This window comes from Sus scrofa, chromosome 13 (genome assembly GCF_054392235.1).
Source record: "Sus scrofa isolate SSC_HxYL_T2T_F1_AM1 chromosome 13, Sscrofa_HxYL_maternal_Yorkshire_Landrace_v2.0, whole genome shotgun sequence".
Taxonomy (NCBI): domain Eukaryota; kingdom Metazoa; phylum Chordata; class Mammalia; order Artiodactyla; family Suidae; genus Sus; species Sus scrofa.
Window position 1 is genome coordinate 121,446,929 of NC_139395.1, and position 16,082 is coordinate 121,463,010.

Here is a 16,082-nt window from a genome sequence, read left to right on the forward strand (position 1 = left end):
ATGTTCCTTGGGTTGTAAACTGGAAATACAATTAAACAATACATACATTATCATTGTAAGATAGTGATTTTCAGTTATACTTATTGAACACTTATGAGGAAAGACTCTACAGGTAGTTGATGAGAATCTTGGCTTCAGGGTCACATTCTGGTGGAGGAGGAGTAGAGGTTGCCCATCCGAGCAGTGACAGAAACAAACTAAAAAATTTAAAATTTGTATGAACTCCTTGATTTCCCAAGGACTCCAAGCTCTTGATATTAAAGACAATCTGCCTCTTTGCTCAGGATTGCTTGAGAACTCTTTGTGGAGAGTTGCCCTTTGCTCCACTAGGCAGATGGGTAGGTGGAGTGAACTTTGGTAGCCATCAGAGGGGCAGAGAGAGGTTCTCAGAAGAGAATTAGGAGATGAAGGAACTTGAGCAAGGAAGGAAGGGTAAATCCTTGAGCAGGTTAAGATACACCTCTGAGCCTAGACTAAAGCAGGGCAACAAAAAGAGATCAGAGCTGCTCTGGAGACGGAAACAGTCAGGCAGCCAGCCAGAGGAAGTGTCAGAATAGGCAATGTGCCCTGGGTTTCTTTGGTAACGTTCAAAGCCCCTTCCCAGCTTTAGACAGACTTGCAGAGCATTTGATTTGACTTGCATTCTTTCTGATTGGCAAATTTAAAAATACCTAAATACAAATTTTCAGAGGAAACTTAATATCGCTGCCATGTTAACTTATTCAGTTACTTGATGTTAATGCGTCCAGCCCCCCCCCCCCCAACTCTCTTCTAAGGATAAAATAGTGATGAATTAGTTATGTTTTTCAAATACACATTTAAATAAAACAGCAAAAAAAATTTAATAGTCACATAGAGTACTTTAGAAACACTGAACTAGAAGATCATTAATTTGGAGAATCTGAACTAGAGTTGATCCAGATCAATAAACTTCCAAATCTTTGCTATCCTATATAAAAAGAAGAAAAGAGAGAGAGAGAGGGGGGTGGTGGTGGGGGAATAGAAAGACAGAGAGAGAAATTCCAGTTACTAAAGAAAAGAGTTGACTCGGATTCCGTGTTCTCTAAATGTATTCTTTTGGCCTTTCTTTAAGAAATCGGATGTATAATATAAAATTATATAATTGCAATTCAAACTTTACAACTGCCAATCAGTGTATCAAGAGAGAAGAACACTGATGCATGTATATTCATAGCCTCCTTCCCTTCTGCCCCAGGGAAAAAGCCATACTTGGTTTGCCACTCCTGTCTCTCCTCTAACATTATCCTACTGAGGATCTGTGAGGGGGGAATCTGAGAGGTTGAGAGAGTAGCAGTAAGTACACTGAAAATGAGAGAATGACTAGCAGATGAAAAAAGAACAGATTTCAGAGGAGGGCAGAGAGACAGGGAACTGCTTGGACCGGGTTTTTAATTAGAGATTGCAATAGTACTGTGGTGCATCTAAAGATTATGTGTAACCTGGCAAAGAGTGCAAACCTAAAGTCATCAAAAATATGATTAAGACTGTAAAATATTCAAATGGAGAGGGAATGGAAGAAAACAAGATAAATGAAAATAATGGATGCGAAAAATTACAATCAAATCTCGGTGGGTTCAAGTTGCATTTGTGTTTTTCATGCTGCCGTGGCTATCCTCTGTTTAGCACCATCTTTACCATTAGCAATAATTATTTACCAAGTGTCTTTGTGGAGAATGAGGTTCATAAATATCCTGTGTCTCTCTCAGGGTATTAAATTCCAGCTTATGCATAAAGGCGAGGTGTCAGTGATAGATTTGGAATTATTTTCTCTATTTGCACAGTTTTATACAATTATGGTTTTAAGGCAAAAATATTAAGAAACATTATCTGTCAGGAAAATGTATTCAACCTAAATGCCTAATGCATCTTTCTTTTCAAAAGGATAGTTTTTCGTTTTCTTTTATATAAAAAAGGCTTTTTCCCCCCTAGTTTAAAATGCTATTTTCTCAATACAGAATTTAAGTATAGAAAAGTAGAAAGAAGGGAAAATGACTATAATCTCACTACTTAGGGGCAATACTCTTCACAAGTCATTATGTTTCTTCGGGGGAACTTTCATTTGCTGAAATTACATGCAGCCAGTAACTCATTCAGGATTTATTGAGAATCCACCATGGACCAAACACTATGCCAGGTACTGAGTGTATACATTGGAAAAGATAACAGATTCCTGCCCTATGCAAGCTTATGATTTTATATAGCCTGCTGATTTTTTTCTGAATATTTTAATATAAGTATTTCTCTTTTCATCCCTACCACATTTGTAGAAACTACCATTGTCACACCTTTGAGGGTTATGGCATAGGTGAGGCATGCTAGTGTTTTGCAAGATTTGGGAGCTATCCATCCTCTTTAGGAGACAGATAACAAGATGTTTATATCTTATATTCAGCTGCAGAGTTTTAAATATGAACAAAAATCATCTCACATCTTTCAAACAATTGCCAAAGATACCACAGATACAGCATTTATTCTTGGCTGAAAACCATATTGAGACTCTGACCGGGCTTTCCAGTTTACAGTGCACACCACTAGAATCCCTCACGCTCAAGAGGAACCCTTGTGAGTTTCACCAAAACTACCGGAAACAGTAAGGCCTTCAGTCACTTTCTGTATTTCATTGAAAATTATACTTTTAACAACTGCTCCCTATTGTTTAAATTTGCTTAGCAAATTTTAATTTTATCTACTGTGTGCTGAACATTTCATGCTTCTAATCTCACCTAAAGAACTCTGAAGTGCTCTTTGTGTGTGTGTGTGTGTGTGTGTGTGTGTGTGTGTGTGTGTGTGTGTGTTTAAGCTTTAAACACTCTTCTCTCGGTTAACTTATGATTTCTGTACAAATTTTAGGTTCCTCCTGTAATGTGACTTTCCATAGACGCTTCATTTTAGACTTTCAAATCCTATGCATTTTTTTCTCATAATGTTTAATAGATATTATGTCTTTAAAAAAAATTTTAAGTACAGGTTCCTATCAAGGTCCATGTGCCCATCTTATAAATTGCTTATTCTCCGGTTTTGTTTTCGTCCCTTTGGACCACAAGGGCACCATCAATTAAGTGAATACAAAAAAGTAATTGATTCGCTCTACTCTAGCGGTTGAAAGAGCTGGAAAACCTGCCAAGAATAAATAAACCATTTTTATTTCTTTGTCACTATTGGGCACACTCTTAATGGTAATAATGGAATCTAAACAACCTTGGAGTGTGCACCAAGTAATATGCCCACCGATTTATCTCCAGCTAATTCCCAGCACCACTATTAGTGTACTTAGGGGAATTAAAAGGGTAAAAACCAGCAACTGAGTTCTAGAATCTGTATTTGCCCCCAGATGACCACAAGTCATCTCATCTCTCAGTCTGAATCTGTCAGACAAAGGGTTAGATCATCTCTAGGCTCTGTGCCTGTTCTATGATTACAGTCCTTCCTCCACACATCCAATTTCAATAAAAGACAGTTCTCACTACCTCCCTTTCTGACGCTGCCATTTTCCCATGACAGCAAATATATTCCAGAGGCCTGTATAATATTAGACTCTTCAATTTGTGATGTACAATGAAAATTGTCAAAATAAAAATTCTAAACTCCATTGGTACTACATAAATCTCATTACTGCAGTTGTTTTCCCTCTGTAGTCTGAAAGCAAAATTTCATGTTCTGTGACAAAACATTCTAAAATTGCTTTTACAATCAGCAAAAACTAGCAGCACAGCTGCTTTACTATTGAGCTAATATTTAACCATAATAATGTTTTAAAGTCTAAAATTCTGTTTCCTACAGTCAGAGGAAGTTTAGCTGGACATTTCAACATCATTCCTAAAAAAAAAAGCACATTTCTAGTCATAAAGATAATGTATTAGTATTATATTTCAGTTTGGTTAATTTATATGTGGGATTTTAGAAAATTCTTTGGTCCCAATACAGTCAACTTGCCTCCCTTCAAAGAATGCCTTATGACAATAGTATTAGATTAATTGTCTGAAATCTGATATGCCCTGAGGTCTCACTATAAATCTGTCTTCAAAATTCATGATGTGGTATAAAATTATGTGGGGATGAGGGATATAATGAGGTTCTTCTATTTTTCTAGTATTAACTTTATTGGATTGAGTCCAAGGTGGATCTATACTGTCACTCAGGCTATAAAAGGCCAGGTTGTATTGACTGAGGTAGTATAAAGTAACTTTGCAAAGGAAGACTTGGTCATTTTAAAGTATGGGGAAAGAATTTTTAAGTATCCACTCCTGCTGAGGTACTAAGCTGAAGTTCCATGTTCATCCACATTTGGGCTTAGTCATCTAGCCAAATATCCACACAAGGATTACAACAGCATTCATTTTGTCACTGGGCATCTCTGTGTTGAGGATATAGGCCAGACTTTCAATGACCCTTTACATCATGGTTGGAATTATTTAAGTATAAGCTTTTCTTGATCAGTGACACCTAGAATTGTGACTCTTTCCCTTCCTCCTTTGTTTCAGATCCTCCAATAAGACAGCACAGTTCAAAAGAGAAAGGACTTAATGATAGAGCTAATAGTGTAAGTCCCAGTAGGTAGAGGGCACCCCCACTGCCTGGGACACCCAAAGGCAAACTTTTCCACCATTCTCAGTCAGTGCCATCTTTGTGCACCACAGTTTGACTTTTAAAAAAGGAATAGTGACTAGGAGTGCCTGCCAGCTAGGAGCCAAAAGACTTAGAGTTTAATCTTTGTTGTGTCACTTATAGGCTTTATGATCTTGGGTAAGTTACTTAAAATGGGGAACAAATACCAAACTGACAGAATTATTGTGAGGATGAGATAAGGTGAAGAAAGCATTCAGAGCTAAGAAAATCATTCAGCCAATAGGAGCAGTCAAGGAGGTTGGCACCATCATTAGCTGACTTGGCACATCTGAGAGGTTTCAGTATTTTTCATCCTGGTCAAACAGTGGTGCTGTACTTTTCCTCTAGCCTGAGCCCCTAGTCAGGAAAGCTGTCCACTGGAAGGAACACACTGCTTTATAAAACTTCTAGGCAACCACTGTTTAACTGAGTTGACATGAAAGACTGTTTCTTGAACCTGGAAGTGACTGAATTTGAAATGTGAGCTTCAAAAAGCTCTCTGTCAAGAAAAATAACACAGCACAAAAATATTTCCCACCCCCTCTTATACCTGTCAGCCAGAATTCTTCTTTAACTATCACTAAACAACATGAACTTGCTTTACTTCTTTAAAAAAACTTTATAATGTGTACACACCATGATCTCATTCTTTCTCTTGTGGTTAGTTGGCTAAATCCACTCATTGATTTTTTTTCTTTATAGGACTTTGTAAAAACTGGGATGAAATTCTCTTATAAAAACAGACTCTGTAGTTCCATTCCTCTGCTCAATACTCAGAATCTGCTGAACTATCTAGTAGCTCCCTGAGATACTCGATGAATGTGCATAATATTTTATTGTAACTTCATTGCAAGGATAAGGATAACAGAATAAGCTGACAGCTACTCATCTTTCTTGTAATAATAGGCAAAGTCCACTCACTCCTTTATAAAGAGAGTAAGTAAAATACAATGCTTTTGTTCAATACAGTTATTTTCTTTTTTCTTTAACTTTTGCTTTAGAGTATTCTCCTGTTTGCCAAACTTAAAAATGCTGGATGGGATCCTGAAGTTACCAGAAGACTCTCCACCACCAGAAACCAATATTTTTTCAAAAGTCTGTATTATATCCTAATGTACTCTCTATAGAAAGAATCACCATTGTCTTTAAAAGTTAATAAACAGGAAATTCATGATTAAATATTATGACTTCATATATATACACACACACACATATTATATATTTATATATTGCTTTCTATTAAACCAGTGATCTGTAGTTTTTTGAGGTTTTTTCCCCCTGATTCAATTTTCTTTTTTTTAGGACCACACCCATGACATATGGAGGTTCCCAGGCTAGGGGTTGAATCAGAACTGTAGCTGCTGGCCTGTGCCACAGCCACAGCAATGCGGGACCTGAGCCATGTCTGCAACCTACACCACAGCTCATGGCAAAGCCAGATCCTTAACCCACTGAGCAAGGCCTTGTCCTCCTGAATGCTAGTCAGATTTGTTTCCTTGAAGCCACAATGAGAACTCCAATTCAATGTTTTAATACAGAATTTGGGGCTCTTAGAATTGTTGAAAGAATGAGAAGAAAAAATATCAGATGAGTTTCTGCTAGAGGTAAGAGAGATTGATACTGAAGATCTTTGTTAGAGGCACCAAAGCAGATGGTTCTCAAAGGCTTGTCTGGAAGATGCAGCAATCTCTGAGATGCTTTCACCAAGTGTCTTAGTTTGCAGTGGCAAAGCAGATAGTTTCATCAGTTTCCACTGATGGTCTACTTTTTGGGGTCACTGGTCACACCCATGGCATATGAAAGAAGTTGAAGAAGTATATTGACAATGGCTTAAAAAGAGTAATATTAGTAAACAAAATAGCTATAATTTTTGAATATCTACTATGTATCAGGCACAGGACAGATAATATATATATCCCTTATTTAAATCCACAAAAAACAATGACGTTCCAGTTATTCTTATTCAGGGGCAGGAATATCTGAGGCTTAGGGAAGTCAAGTAATTTGCTTACGGTTGGTGGCACAAGGTAGGTCACACAACTATCACGTGGCAAAGCCAAGATTCAAACTCTGAACACCTTTCAACACCCTTGCTGCCTCTTCTATTAATTTGGTTCTAATTTTAAAATTCAAGATGATATTTTTGTGTTTCCAGGGACAGCTTCATCTTCACAATCCTAGGATTTAACCATAATCAAGGATTCACTATTCGTTGAACATACCTGAAACTTTCTTTTCCTAGTTCAAATTTTTCCTTCGTTTTGCAATACTTTTTCCTTGAAGGCAGCTCTGAGAAAAATCTTTTCTCCTTGCAATGCTCACTTTGGGTAGCATTTCCTCTAAAAATCTTTCCTCATCTTTTCAATCAGATCTGTTTCCTCTGTAGTTGCAAAGTACTTTAAAATAATACTGGTTTAGGACATGTTTTCTTAATAATGCTTCAACTTGAATTTTTAAAAAAATTCCAACTTTGTCTGCTTCCAAAAAAGGGGGGCTTTAATCATGAAATAAATCATGAAATCATGAAATAAAGAGAGTAGGATACATTGCACTTTAGAAGTTGAAAGATGTACGCTTCTGCCTCTCAAAATCAGAGTGGGAAAATGTTTTCAGTAAAGGACCAGAGAGTAAATGTTTTAGGTTTTGTTGGCCATATAGTCTCTGTCCTAACCATTTGAAAGCAGCATAGATCACATGCAAATGAACGGGTGTGACTGTGTCCCAATAAAACTTTTGTTTACAGAAGTATGTGGCAGGCTATAGTTTACTAACCCCTGTCTAAATTTTAAGATCATGTGGTTGACTGCTTTACTCTTTATCAGTCTTCATTGCCTTCCCTGGAAGAGATGTATACTTCTGCTACTCCTTGTAGTCAGATGTGTCAAGCACCTTGATTTGGCCAATGAAATATAAGTGAGTCTAATATGTGTTGCTTGTAGCCAAAAACTTTGAGAACCAGTTTGTGCTTCGTTACATTTTCTTTCTTTGTGCCGCACCAGCAGGCAAATTCCCAGATAAAGGCTGCTGCATCAGCCTAGGTCCTGGGGTAAGTATGATGTGGGGCAGAGCTACAGTCATCCTAAAGAGAATGTATATAGCAAGAGAGAATAGACTTATATCATCAAACTATGGGATTCCATTTGATGCTGCACCATAGCCTAGCTTGTCCCAACTAATACAGCTCCTTAAATTTAGGGATTGCAACTTAACTTATTCAATGATGTGTTCCCCCTGCCCCACGAAAGCATAGTAGGCATGCAAAATTTCAAATGAATGGATAAATGCCTATTAAGAGAAACCACAAATGCGGTGACAGAATTACTAGGTGGGATGCAATTACAACAGTCTAGGTGAAATGTATTAAAAACTTTAATTAGAGCAAGAGTGCTGGAAATGGACACAAGTTATAAGGGCATGAAAACCTGGGGAGTTATGACAGTTAATAAATTGTTTTATTGTTTAGACTAGTTTGAATCAATGTTTTGCAGGCAAAAACATTCTAACAAAGGAAAATCATGGGTTTCATAAGAGTACTGGATACTGGGTAGCTATGAGGAATAATGGCTAAATGTACTGTAAGTAAGGATCTCAAGATATGTATCATAATATTTCTAAGAGATAGCCTATTTTGAATTGCAATCTGATTTTCTGATCTTAAGAGGTACAGGTTTTATGGGCAGTGTGGCCAGAGGGGGTTTACTTAAGCTGATATTGGTTACCTATGCCAGAGGGAATCTGAATAGATAGAAGTCAATGGAATAATGAGTTAAACACCAAATTGGGACTATCTACTTACTATGGTGGCAACAGCTGTAATAGCTATTAGCAATGATATGTCTAATAGTGTTATTGCTATTTTTTCTCATAAATATATTCACTTGACCTGTGTGATACTTCCTTGCATCTTATATAATCCCCAGAGAGCTGAGCCACTCTCTCCCATGACCTAAACATTCTAGCAGACATACTATGTTAGGAAGTATAGGAAGTATGCAAGGATTTTTTTTTTTAAATCATCAATAGAGCTATGTTTGTGGGAATTTTGTGCACATATGCCAAAAATGGCTAACTTCTGGCCACACTTTATTTAACTCAACAGAACCATACCAAGCTCGCATTCTAAAAAAATTTAGGTGCATCCACCCTTGTGAAACAACATTCAGTTCTTTTTCAGTACACTGGAGGTAATTGGTATAAAAGGATTTCCTAATGGCACTTACTATTTCACATTTAAGTTTGTGTCCCAATTTCATTCTTCCACTGAATAGCACATGTGTATAGGTTCATGATTACCTGGATGGCTTAGTTCAACACAGCAGAAGAAGTTAACTGTATAGGTACTACAACTTTCTGAGAGAGAGCACAGTGGAAATAATTCCTTTGTTAGATAATAATTTCAAGGACAGGAGCTCATTCAGTGCGTGAAGAAACCTTACATAGCAACTAGTCTGGCTCCTCAGCAGCAACCAACGAATGCTTCTATCAACTCTACATTATCCAATAAAGGATATTCCAGTTCACATTTCACAAATTGAGGGATTAGAAACATTTGCAAAAACTTTTTGACCCATCCTGGTCTTCAGGAAGATCTTTTTTATAATGAACTGCTATCTGCCTTCTGTAATGTCCAATTAATTGTTCAAATCTTTCAAATAAATATAATTAATTCCATCTTCTAGAGAATTTTTCTCAGCTTCGCTGTTTTTTTTTACATTACAATGGAAATGTAAATGGTTATACTGAGATTCTGTGGAGTAAGGATGATGAAAAAAGGGTAGAAAAAAGCTACCTAGAAAGCCCCAAAGCAAGAAAAGAATTATCTTGTCTTACATACATTTAAAGAGGAAGATTCCGAAAATGAATTCTCTGTACCAAATTTTAAAAATTGAGTTCACAAGCTTATTTTCAATTCTTTTAGAAGTCATCTGTTTCCAATTATTATTTCTTTCCAGAATAGAACAATTATAACTAATTGCTTGTCATCATACTACCAAACTGCGTTAATGGATGCCCATCTTTTTAAAGGCTAATTGCAGTCATGAAACAAAATTTCTAATTAGTTTTAGAGTTGTGGAGCAGATGCATCAATATTTGAACCATGCAGGTGTATATTTGCTTATCTGTTTTTTTTTCCTCTTCAAAAGAAGTACTCTACGTTCTGTTCAGAATTTCTAAAAGGTTACTCCAAAACTTAAAATATAAATATTGGAGTGATGTCCACTATAGCTAAAATTTTTAAACACTTTCTCCAAGTTCTCAGTGTCCTTGAGCTATAAATATTTTAAGATACTTCATTTTATTGTTTACATTCTTGTTGTTTTTGACAATGTCTAGAATGCAAGTTGCTCCAAAAGTAGGATTCATCTTAATTCCTCTTTATACTCCTCGAAAACAAAACTTTGTTCTCAATGAGTATTAAGTGGATGAGTGTGAAATTTGAGTATATACTCCTTGAGATTAAGTCTCTACGGATGGAAAAAAAACTCTAAAAAGCTTTGAATACAAAAGTAACATTATTGGACTGAAAAAATGTTTCATGAATACCAAAAAAAAAAAAAAAAAATCTCACTGAGGGAAGAACTCTTCAATGGGATAGAGGTTAGTCTTAGGATTGCTCTAGGCTTCTTTTCTGCCTACTTCCCCACTCCTTCCCCTGATCAAACCAGACTTTGAGCCAGCAGTTCTGCCCTCCCTCTTCCTCCAGCTCCAAGAAAGAGGGCTGAACCACAAAGATGCTGGTTACTGCCTCCACTGCATTTTTTATGGGTGGAGGTTTCAAGGAGGCTTTGATTTTACTTTTCCTAATTCTCCTCCTTACATACGTGGAAAGTGGTAAAGGCACCAGCTTTCTCTCCTCCCTTCTCCGCCCTCCCCCTTACCTCTCTCTCTTTCTCTCTCTCTCTCTCTCTCTCTCTCACACACACACACACACACACCACACACTGCCTCTGTTACTTTCCTGCTCAGGAGACTCTGCCCTGGTCTGGGAGGTCTGCCTGTCCAGTGGTCTAGACTTACTCAGTTCTGGCCAAAAGGAGCAAGTGTTCTTCTCTGCTTCATGTCTCCACATTTTCCTGAGCTGGCAGGTGTGCCTTTTTGTTTTATAGGAATGGTTATTTCCTAATTTCAAATCTGTGTGCAGTAGGATGGCACCTACTCATGTATCTAGCTGGAGTGTAACTTCTAAATCCCAGCTCAATTTACTAGACGCTGCCAATGTTTTTTAGGGCAGAGAAACTCAATTTATAAAAAGACGTTATTTTGTTTAATTAGTTACTGCTCTATTCATTTATCACCTTCCAGATATTTTTCTGGGGAATGATTGTGCAATTCCAGAGTCCTATGGCCAAAATACCATGTTAGCAACATGCCGATCTTGCTCTATTCTCAGTATTAGAGGATATGTTTGTATATATACATACAAATATGCTGGTAGACTTTGTATTAAACATTAAATTGAATTTTACCTAGATAAAAATATATAAACAATGAAAACAATATCTTAATTAAGTTCTATAGATCCCACTTTTATAGCTTCTCAATCTATTGCCAGTATGGTCAGAGTTAGTTAATGATATTCTCTTTGCCAGTTGTATAACAGAGAAAGCTAGTAACATAGCAAAGCTTTGTTGTGCAAATTAAGGATTAAAATAAGGAACCAATATGAATATATATTTATCTCACACAGAGCTGTGAAATCCAAGCAAATAGCTGAATATTGGTCTGTATTATTCAGAAGAATTATGGCTTCTCTCTCTGGCTTTCTAAAATAAAAATAAAGACAAAGCAATTGATCACTGGGTAAAAAGATCTAGGATGCCTTTCAAATGAATTTATATTAAGTATCCACAGGGTATATTGCCATCATTTTTTAGAAGTAAAACTCATTTTGATGAAAAATTGTGTTTTAAAAGGTTCATTTATTTCCCTTTTGCAAGCACACACCTGTTCAATGACTAGATATATTTTCCTTGCTTTTAAAACCATTATCTGTCTAAAACACATTTTTAAAAAGCTGTGTGTCTTTTTCTCTCAGTAAATTATCATGGATAAACAAAGAAAATGGCCCACTAGTGAAAATGGTGAGAGGAAATAAATTTACAAAAAGCAAATGAACTTTATCATGCATTGTTGTTCTAATACTCTAAATTTGGGGGGAAGGTATATGCACAATCCCTGGCCCTGTTCCTTTCATACTTAACTCTCCACAGCTCTTTAATCTACACAAAAATAAGCATATGTTATTTAGGTCTGATTTAAAAACCATAACAGTGGGTGTTTCATTAGATAGAAATCCAATATTTTGTATATTTTTAGGGCAGCTAACATTTATTTAGCTGCCACTTGCCACAATATTCAAGATTCTATGCCAGAATTTTCATATCCCATGCTATCACACATGTAACTTCTACCTGATCCTATTTTTAAAGTGCAATTCTAGCAGTAGATGAGGTTTTGGGATTTAAGGATCCTCATTCTGGCCCTTCAATTTACAAATTCTCTCCTAGATTTTTCCTTTTTCCTTTTCATATTTGGACCTTCAAATCCACCTGGGAACAGATAATCTTCTCCCCTAAGTCTTGACTGGGGCAGAGTGGAAACGAGAGAGAAAGAGGTAACTGTAGTATAAGCACAATTGGACATATACCCGGTGTGATGGTTAATTTTATGCGTCACCTTGACTGGGTCATGGTGTCCAGATATTTGGCCAAACATTATTTTAGATGTTTCTGTGAAGGTTTTTTATGAAATTAATATTTAAATCAGTGGACTTTAAGTAAAGCAGAATGCTGGCTATAATGCGGAGGGCCTCATCCAATTGGTTGAAGAGCTGAATGGAACAAAAGACCACCTCCTCTACTGTCCTCCTCCCACCACCACCTCCCATTCTGCCAGCAGATAGGCTTCAGCAATCCCACTCCTGGGCATATATCTGGACAAAAATATAATTCAAAAAGATATCTGTACCCCTATGTTCATAGCAGCACTATTCACAATAGCCAAGACAAGGAAACAACCTAAATTTCCATTGACGGATGAATGGATTAAGATGATGTGGTACATATACATGATAGAATACTAATCAGCCATAAAAAAGAATGAAATAATGCCATTCACAGCAACATGGATGCAACTAGGGATTATCATACTAAATTAAGTCAGTCAAGAAGAGAAAGACAAATACCATGTGATATCAGTTACATGTGGAATCTAAAATATGGCACAAATGAACCTATCCACACAATAGAAACAGACTCACATAGAGAACTCATCATATATATATATAGATAGCAGATAGATTTCTATTTAAACAGCTATAAAACTTCCTTTTAAAGTCACTTTATACCACTTCACTTTCATGTAAATATTCAGATGAAATTATTGAGAAAACATTTACTTGGAAAAGATGCCTGAGAGTCAGACCTTAATTGGACTGGCTGATCAAATAAAAATTACAAGTGTTTAAAGGGGAAAAAGGAAATTACCAAGGTTATGCTATTTGGGAGTTGAAATATTTTATTTTGTCATTGGCTGCATGTAAAGTTGGAGATGACAGTACCTTTTACAATTGGATGAATAATAGATGTGATTGGTCATGTCTTACTATTCTACCTCATCAGTAATTTCATTAATTATTAATAAATTAAATATTCAGTCAAAAGGCAGATAATTTTTTAAAGGATCCAACTAGATTAGTTTATATGAGACATACTTTAGATTCAAAAACACAAAAATAGGTGGAAAGTAAGGGTACAGGAAAAGATTAATATGCAAGCAATAACGAAAAGATGATTGGAATGACTATACTAATACCAGAAAAAAAACAGACTTTAAGGCAAAAACTATTAGATACAAAAAACAGAATAACTTTTTATAATAACAATAGAGTCAATCCATCAGGACCTGTGTTAGTATGAAAGGAGTTTTGGGGTTTTTTTGAAGAGATAACATGTTCTGATACTGTCTACATAGGTATATGCAATGTTTACTTTCCAATCAAGTCCATTATTTTCACTCAAATTATTTTTAGTGAATGGGGGTCTTAGGTAAGGTTCTGGTACTTTGGTCTAAGGATGTTTATTGGTATACCCACCAGTATCTAAGCATACCCTCTGGTCTGCATATAGCCCAGGAGGCTAGTAGAAGACAAACTGTAGCTAATCTGTACCGAGAGACAAGAGACCCTAGATGGAGAGAACGCCAGTGGGGTCTCTGAAAAAATAATCCCTATAAATAAGAACCTGGCCTGATAGATCAGAGTCCAGTATAGTCTGTACTAGGGAAAATTGCAGCAGGCCAAAAGTGAGAGTGAAGTAGCTAAAAGATGGCTCTGTGCGGCAAGTCTATAACAATGCTCTCAGTAGAGATCAACTGAAACTTCTCCACTAGGTGACTTTACACTCTTCTTTCAAAGAAGAAAGTAAAGATTATTTTCTTTCCTTTTTTTTTTTTTTTTTTTTAGTCTTTTTTAGTCTGAGAGAGAATGGATATGTGTATAATGTATCACTGGGTCACTTTGTTGTACAACAGAAATTATCACAACCTTGTAAATTAACTATACTTCAATAAAACTTTTAAAAAATTATTTTTTTTATGTTTTCATTATAAAAAATTTATTATTCATTATTTACTATTTTTAAGATTACAGTATTTTCTAACCACTGGAAATTTTTTTATTTTTTAAAATTTTCATTTTTTTAATATTTAAGAGTATAGCATTTTCCTTTTTAGTCTTTTCAAAAATTTTAAATTAAAAAATTAACTTTTAAATTTATAAATATTTTAAATTTTAAAATTATTTTTAATTTTTTTAAAGAGAATAGTATTTTCTAACCAACTGGAGAGAAAGGTAAATCAGACCCCTGGACTTGGTGGGGAAATGGAGGAGAGGACAGATTATCCAGAGACATCAGAGGTCAAGCAGGGATCAGCTCTGTGATGAGAGCCCTGAGTAAAGCCAGAGCCAGGCAGCCTGGAGCTCTGTGCTAAGCAACTAGCTGACAGCAAGAGCAGATCCCTGAGCAGAGGAAAAGCACATGCACCAGAAAGCATTCAAATAGAATTTGAAATGAGTCTTTTTGAGGAACCCAAAAAAGAGATTCAAAAATACTAAAAATGTCAAGAATAACTAGATTATACAAGGTTCATGGAAGGTTATTTCTCATTGAAAGCTATTGGCTGATGCAGCAGTCTTAGGGGTAAACTGCAAAATGAACTCATGAGGGAAATTTAGACTACCTATGAGTATGAAGCAATACTTCTTGGGCATACTGTGTAAAACATCTCTTCCTATATTATTACATATAATCTTCATAAGTTGCCCATGGCTCAGCAAACTGAGACTCAGAGAGGTTAGTGACTTCCTTGAGATCACCCAGCTAGTAAGTATTGTTGCTGGCTCAATCCTAAATTTTATGACCATCAAACCAATGATCTTGCTACATCACCTTCAGTCTGCACAGCTTTTCATATAAGTCTACCAGAATCTCATTTTACAGACATTCTCCGGAGCCCAACATGTCCATCAATGACGATGGACTTCACAATAGGCCTAACAAAAAACTGATCATATGCTGCCGGCAGGGCAATCACTTTGGGATCTACACCCTAAATTCATCTTCCTCATCCCAACGTATGTAAAGTCCAGACACCTCCATTCCCAACTGGAAAATCATCTCAACAGCACAGGTCTTTCTTTCTTACTTTTTCTTTTCTTTCTTTCTTTTCTTTTTTTCTTTTTCTTTTTCTTTTTTTTTTTTTTTTTGGTGCCATTTCTAGGGCTGTTCCCGCAGCATATGGAGGTTCCTAGGCTAGGGGTCTTATCGGAGCTGTAGCTGCCGGCCTACCCCAGAGCCACAGCAACGTGGGATCCGAGCTGTGTCTGCAACCTACACCACAGCTCACGGCAATGCCAGATCCTTAACCCACTGAGCGACGCCAGGGATCAAATCTGCAACCTCATGGTTCCTAGTCGGATTCGTTAACACTGAGCCAGGACGGGAACTCCGCACAAGTCTTTCAAATCTATAAAAGTTAAGTATCTGAAAAGATACATTCATATTAGAGTGACTAGAGGGAGGCAGGAGAGAAAGGTGTATGTTGGGTTGGTGTTGACTCAAGACTAAATATAGGGGAACAGATCTTGTAATTCACTGATCTATAGAACTAGACAAAAATTAGAACTAGGATTTGTTTCAGAATCTCTAACCATCAATATTTCTGTTCTAATATGGGTCATTAAGCTAAGATATGGTACCATGTATCTGCATTCATCAGCAGGACAGCATCAATATTCCTTTTTTTTTTTTTTCTTTTTAGAACTGCATTTGCAGCATATGGAGGCTAGGGGTTGAATTGGAGCTACAAGTGCCAGCCCATCCCATAGCCACACCAATGCAGGATCTGAGCCATGTCTGTGACCCACACCACAGCTCATGGCAAGGCCAGATCCTTAA

The 16,082-nt window shown here is 36.5% G+C and overlaps 1 protein-coding gene and 1 long non-coding RNA gene across 4 annotated transcripts in view; one reads left to right on the forward strand and one right to left on the reverse strand.

The window, feature by feature from the left end:
* Positions 1–9,306, forward strand: part of LOC110256330 (acidic leucine-rich nuclear phosphoprotein 32-related protein-like) — a 28,303-nt gene extending 18,997 nt beyond the window's left edge. Inside the window, exons 6-7 of one of the 3 annotated variants that reach the window (XM_084987504.1) lie at positions 2,414–2,611; positions 5,628–9,306. In XM_084987504.1, the coding sequence (XP_084843630.1) occupies positions 2,414–2,611; positions 5,628–5,739 (310 nt within the window). In that variant the 3' untranslated portion in view covers positions 5,740–9,306. The remainder of the gene's footprint in view (positions 1–2,413; positions 2,612–5,627) is intronic. The other 2 variants (XM_084987503.1, XM_084987505.1) reach the window with 2 other exon arrangements.
* LOC146397576 (uncharacterized) overlaps positions 1–16,082 on the reverse strand; it is a 145,596-nt gene that overhangs the window by 70,167 nt on the left and 59,347 nt on the right. The window lies entirely within an intron of this gene.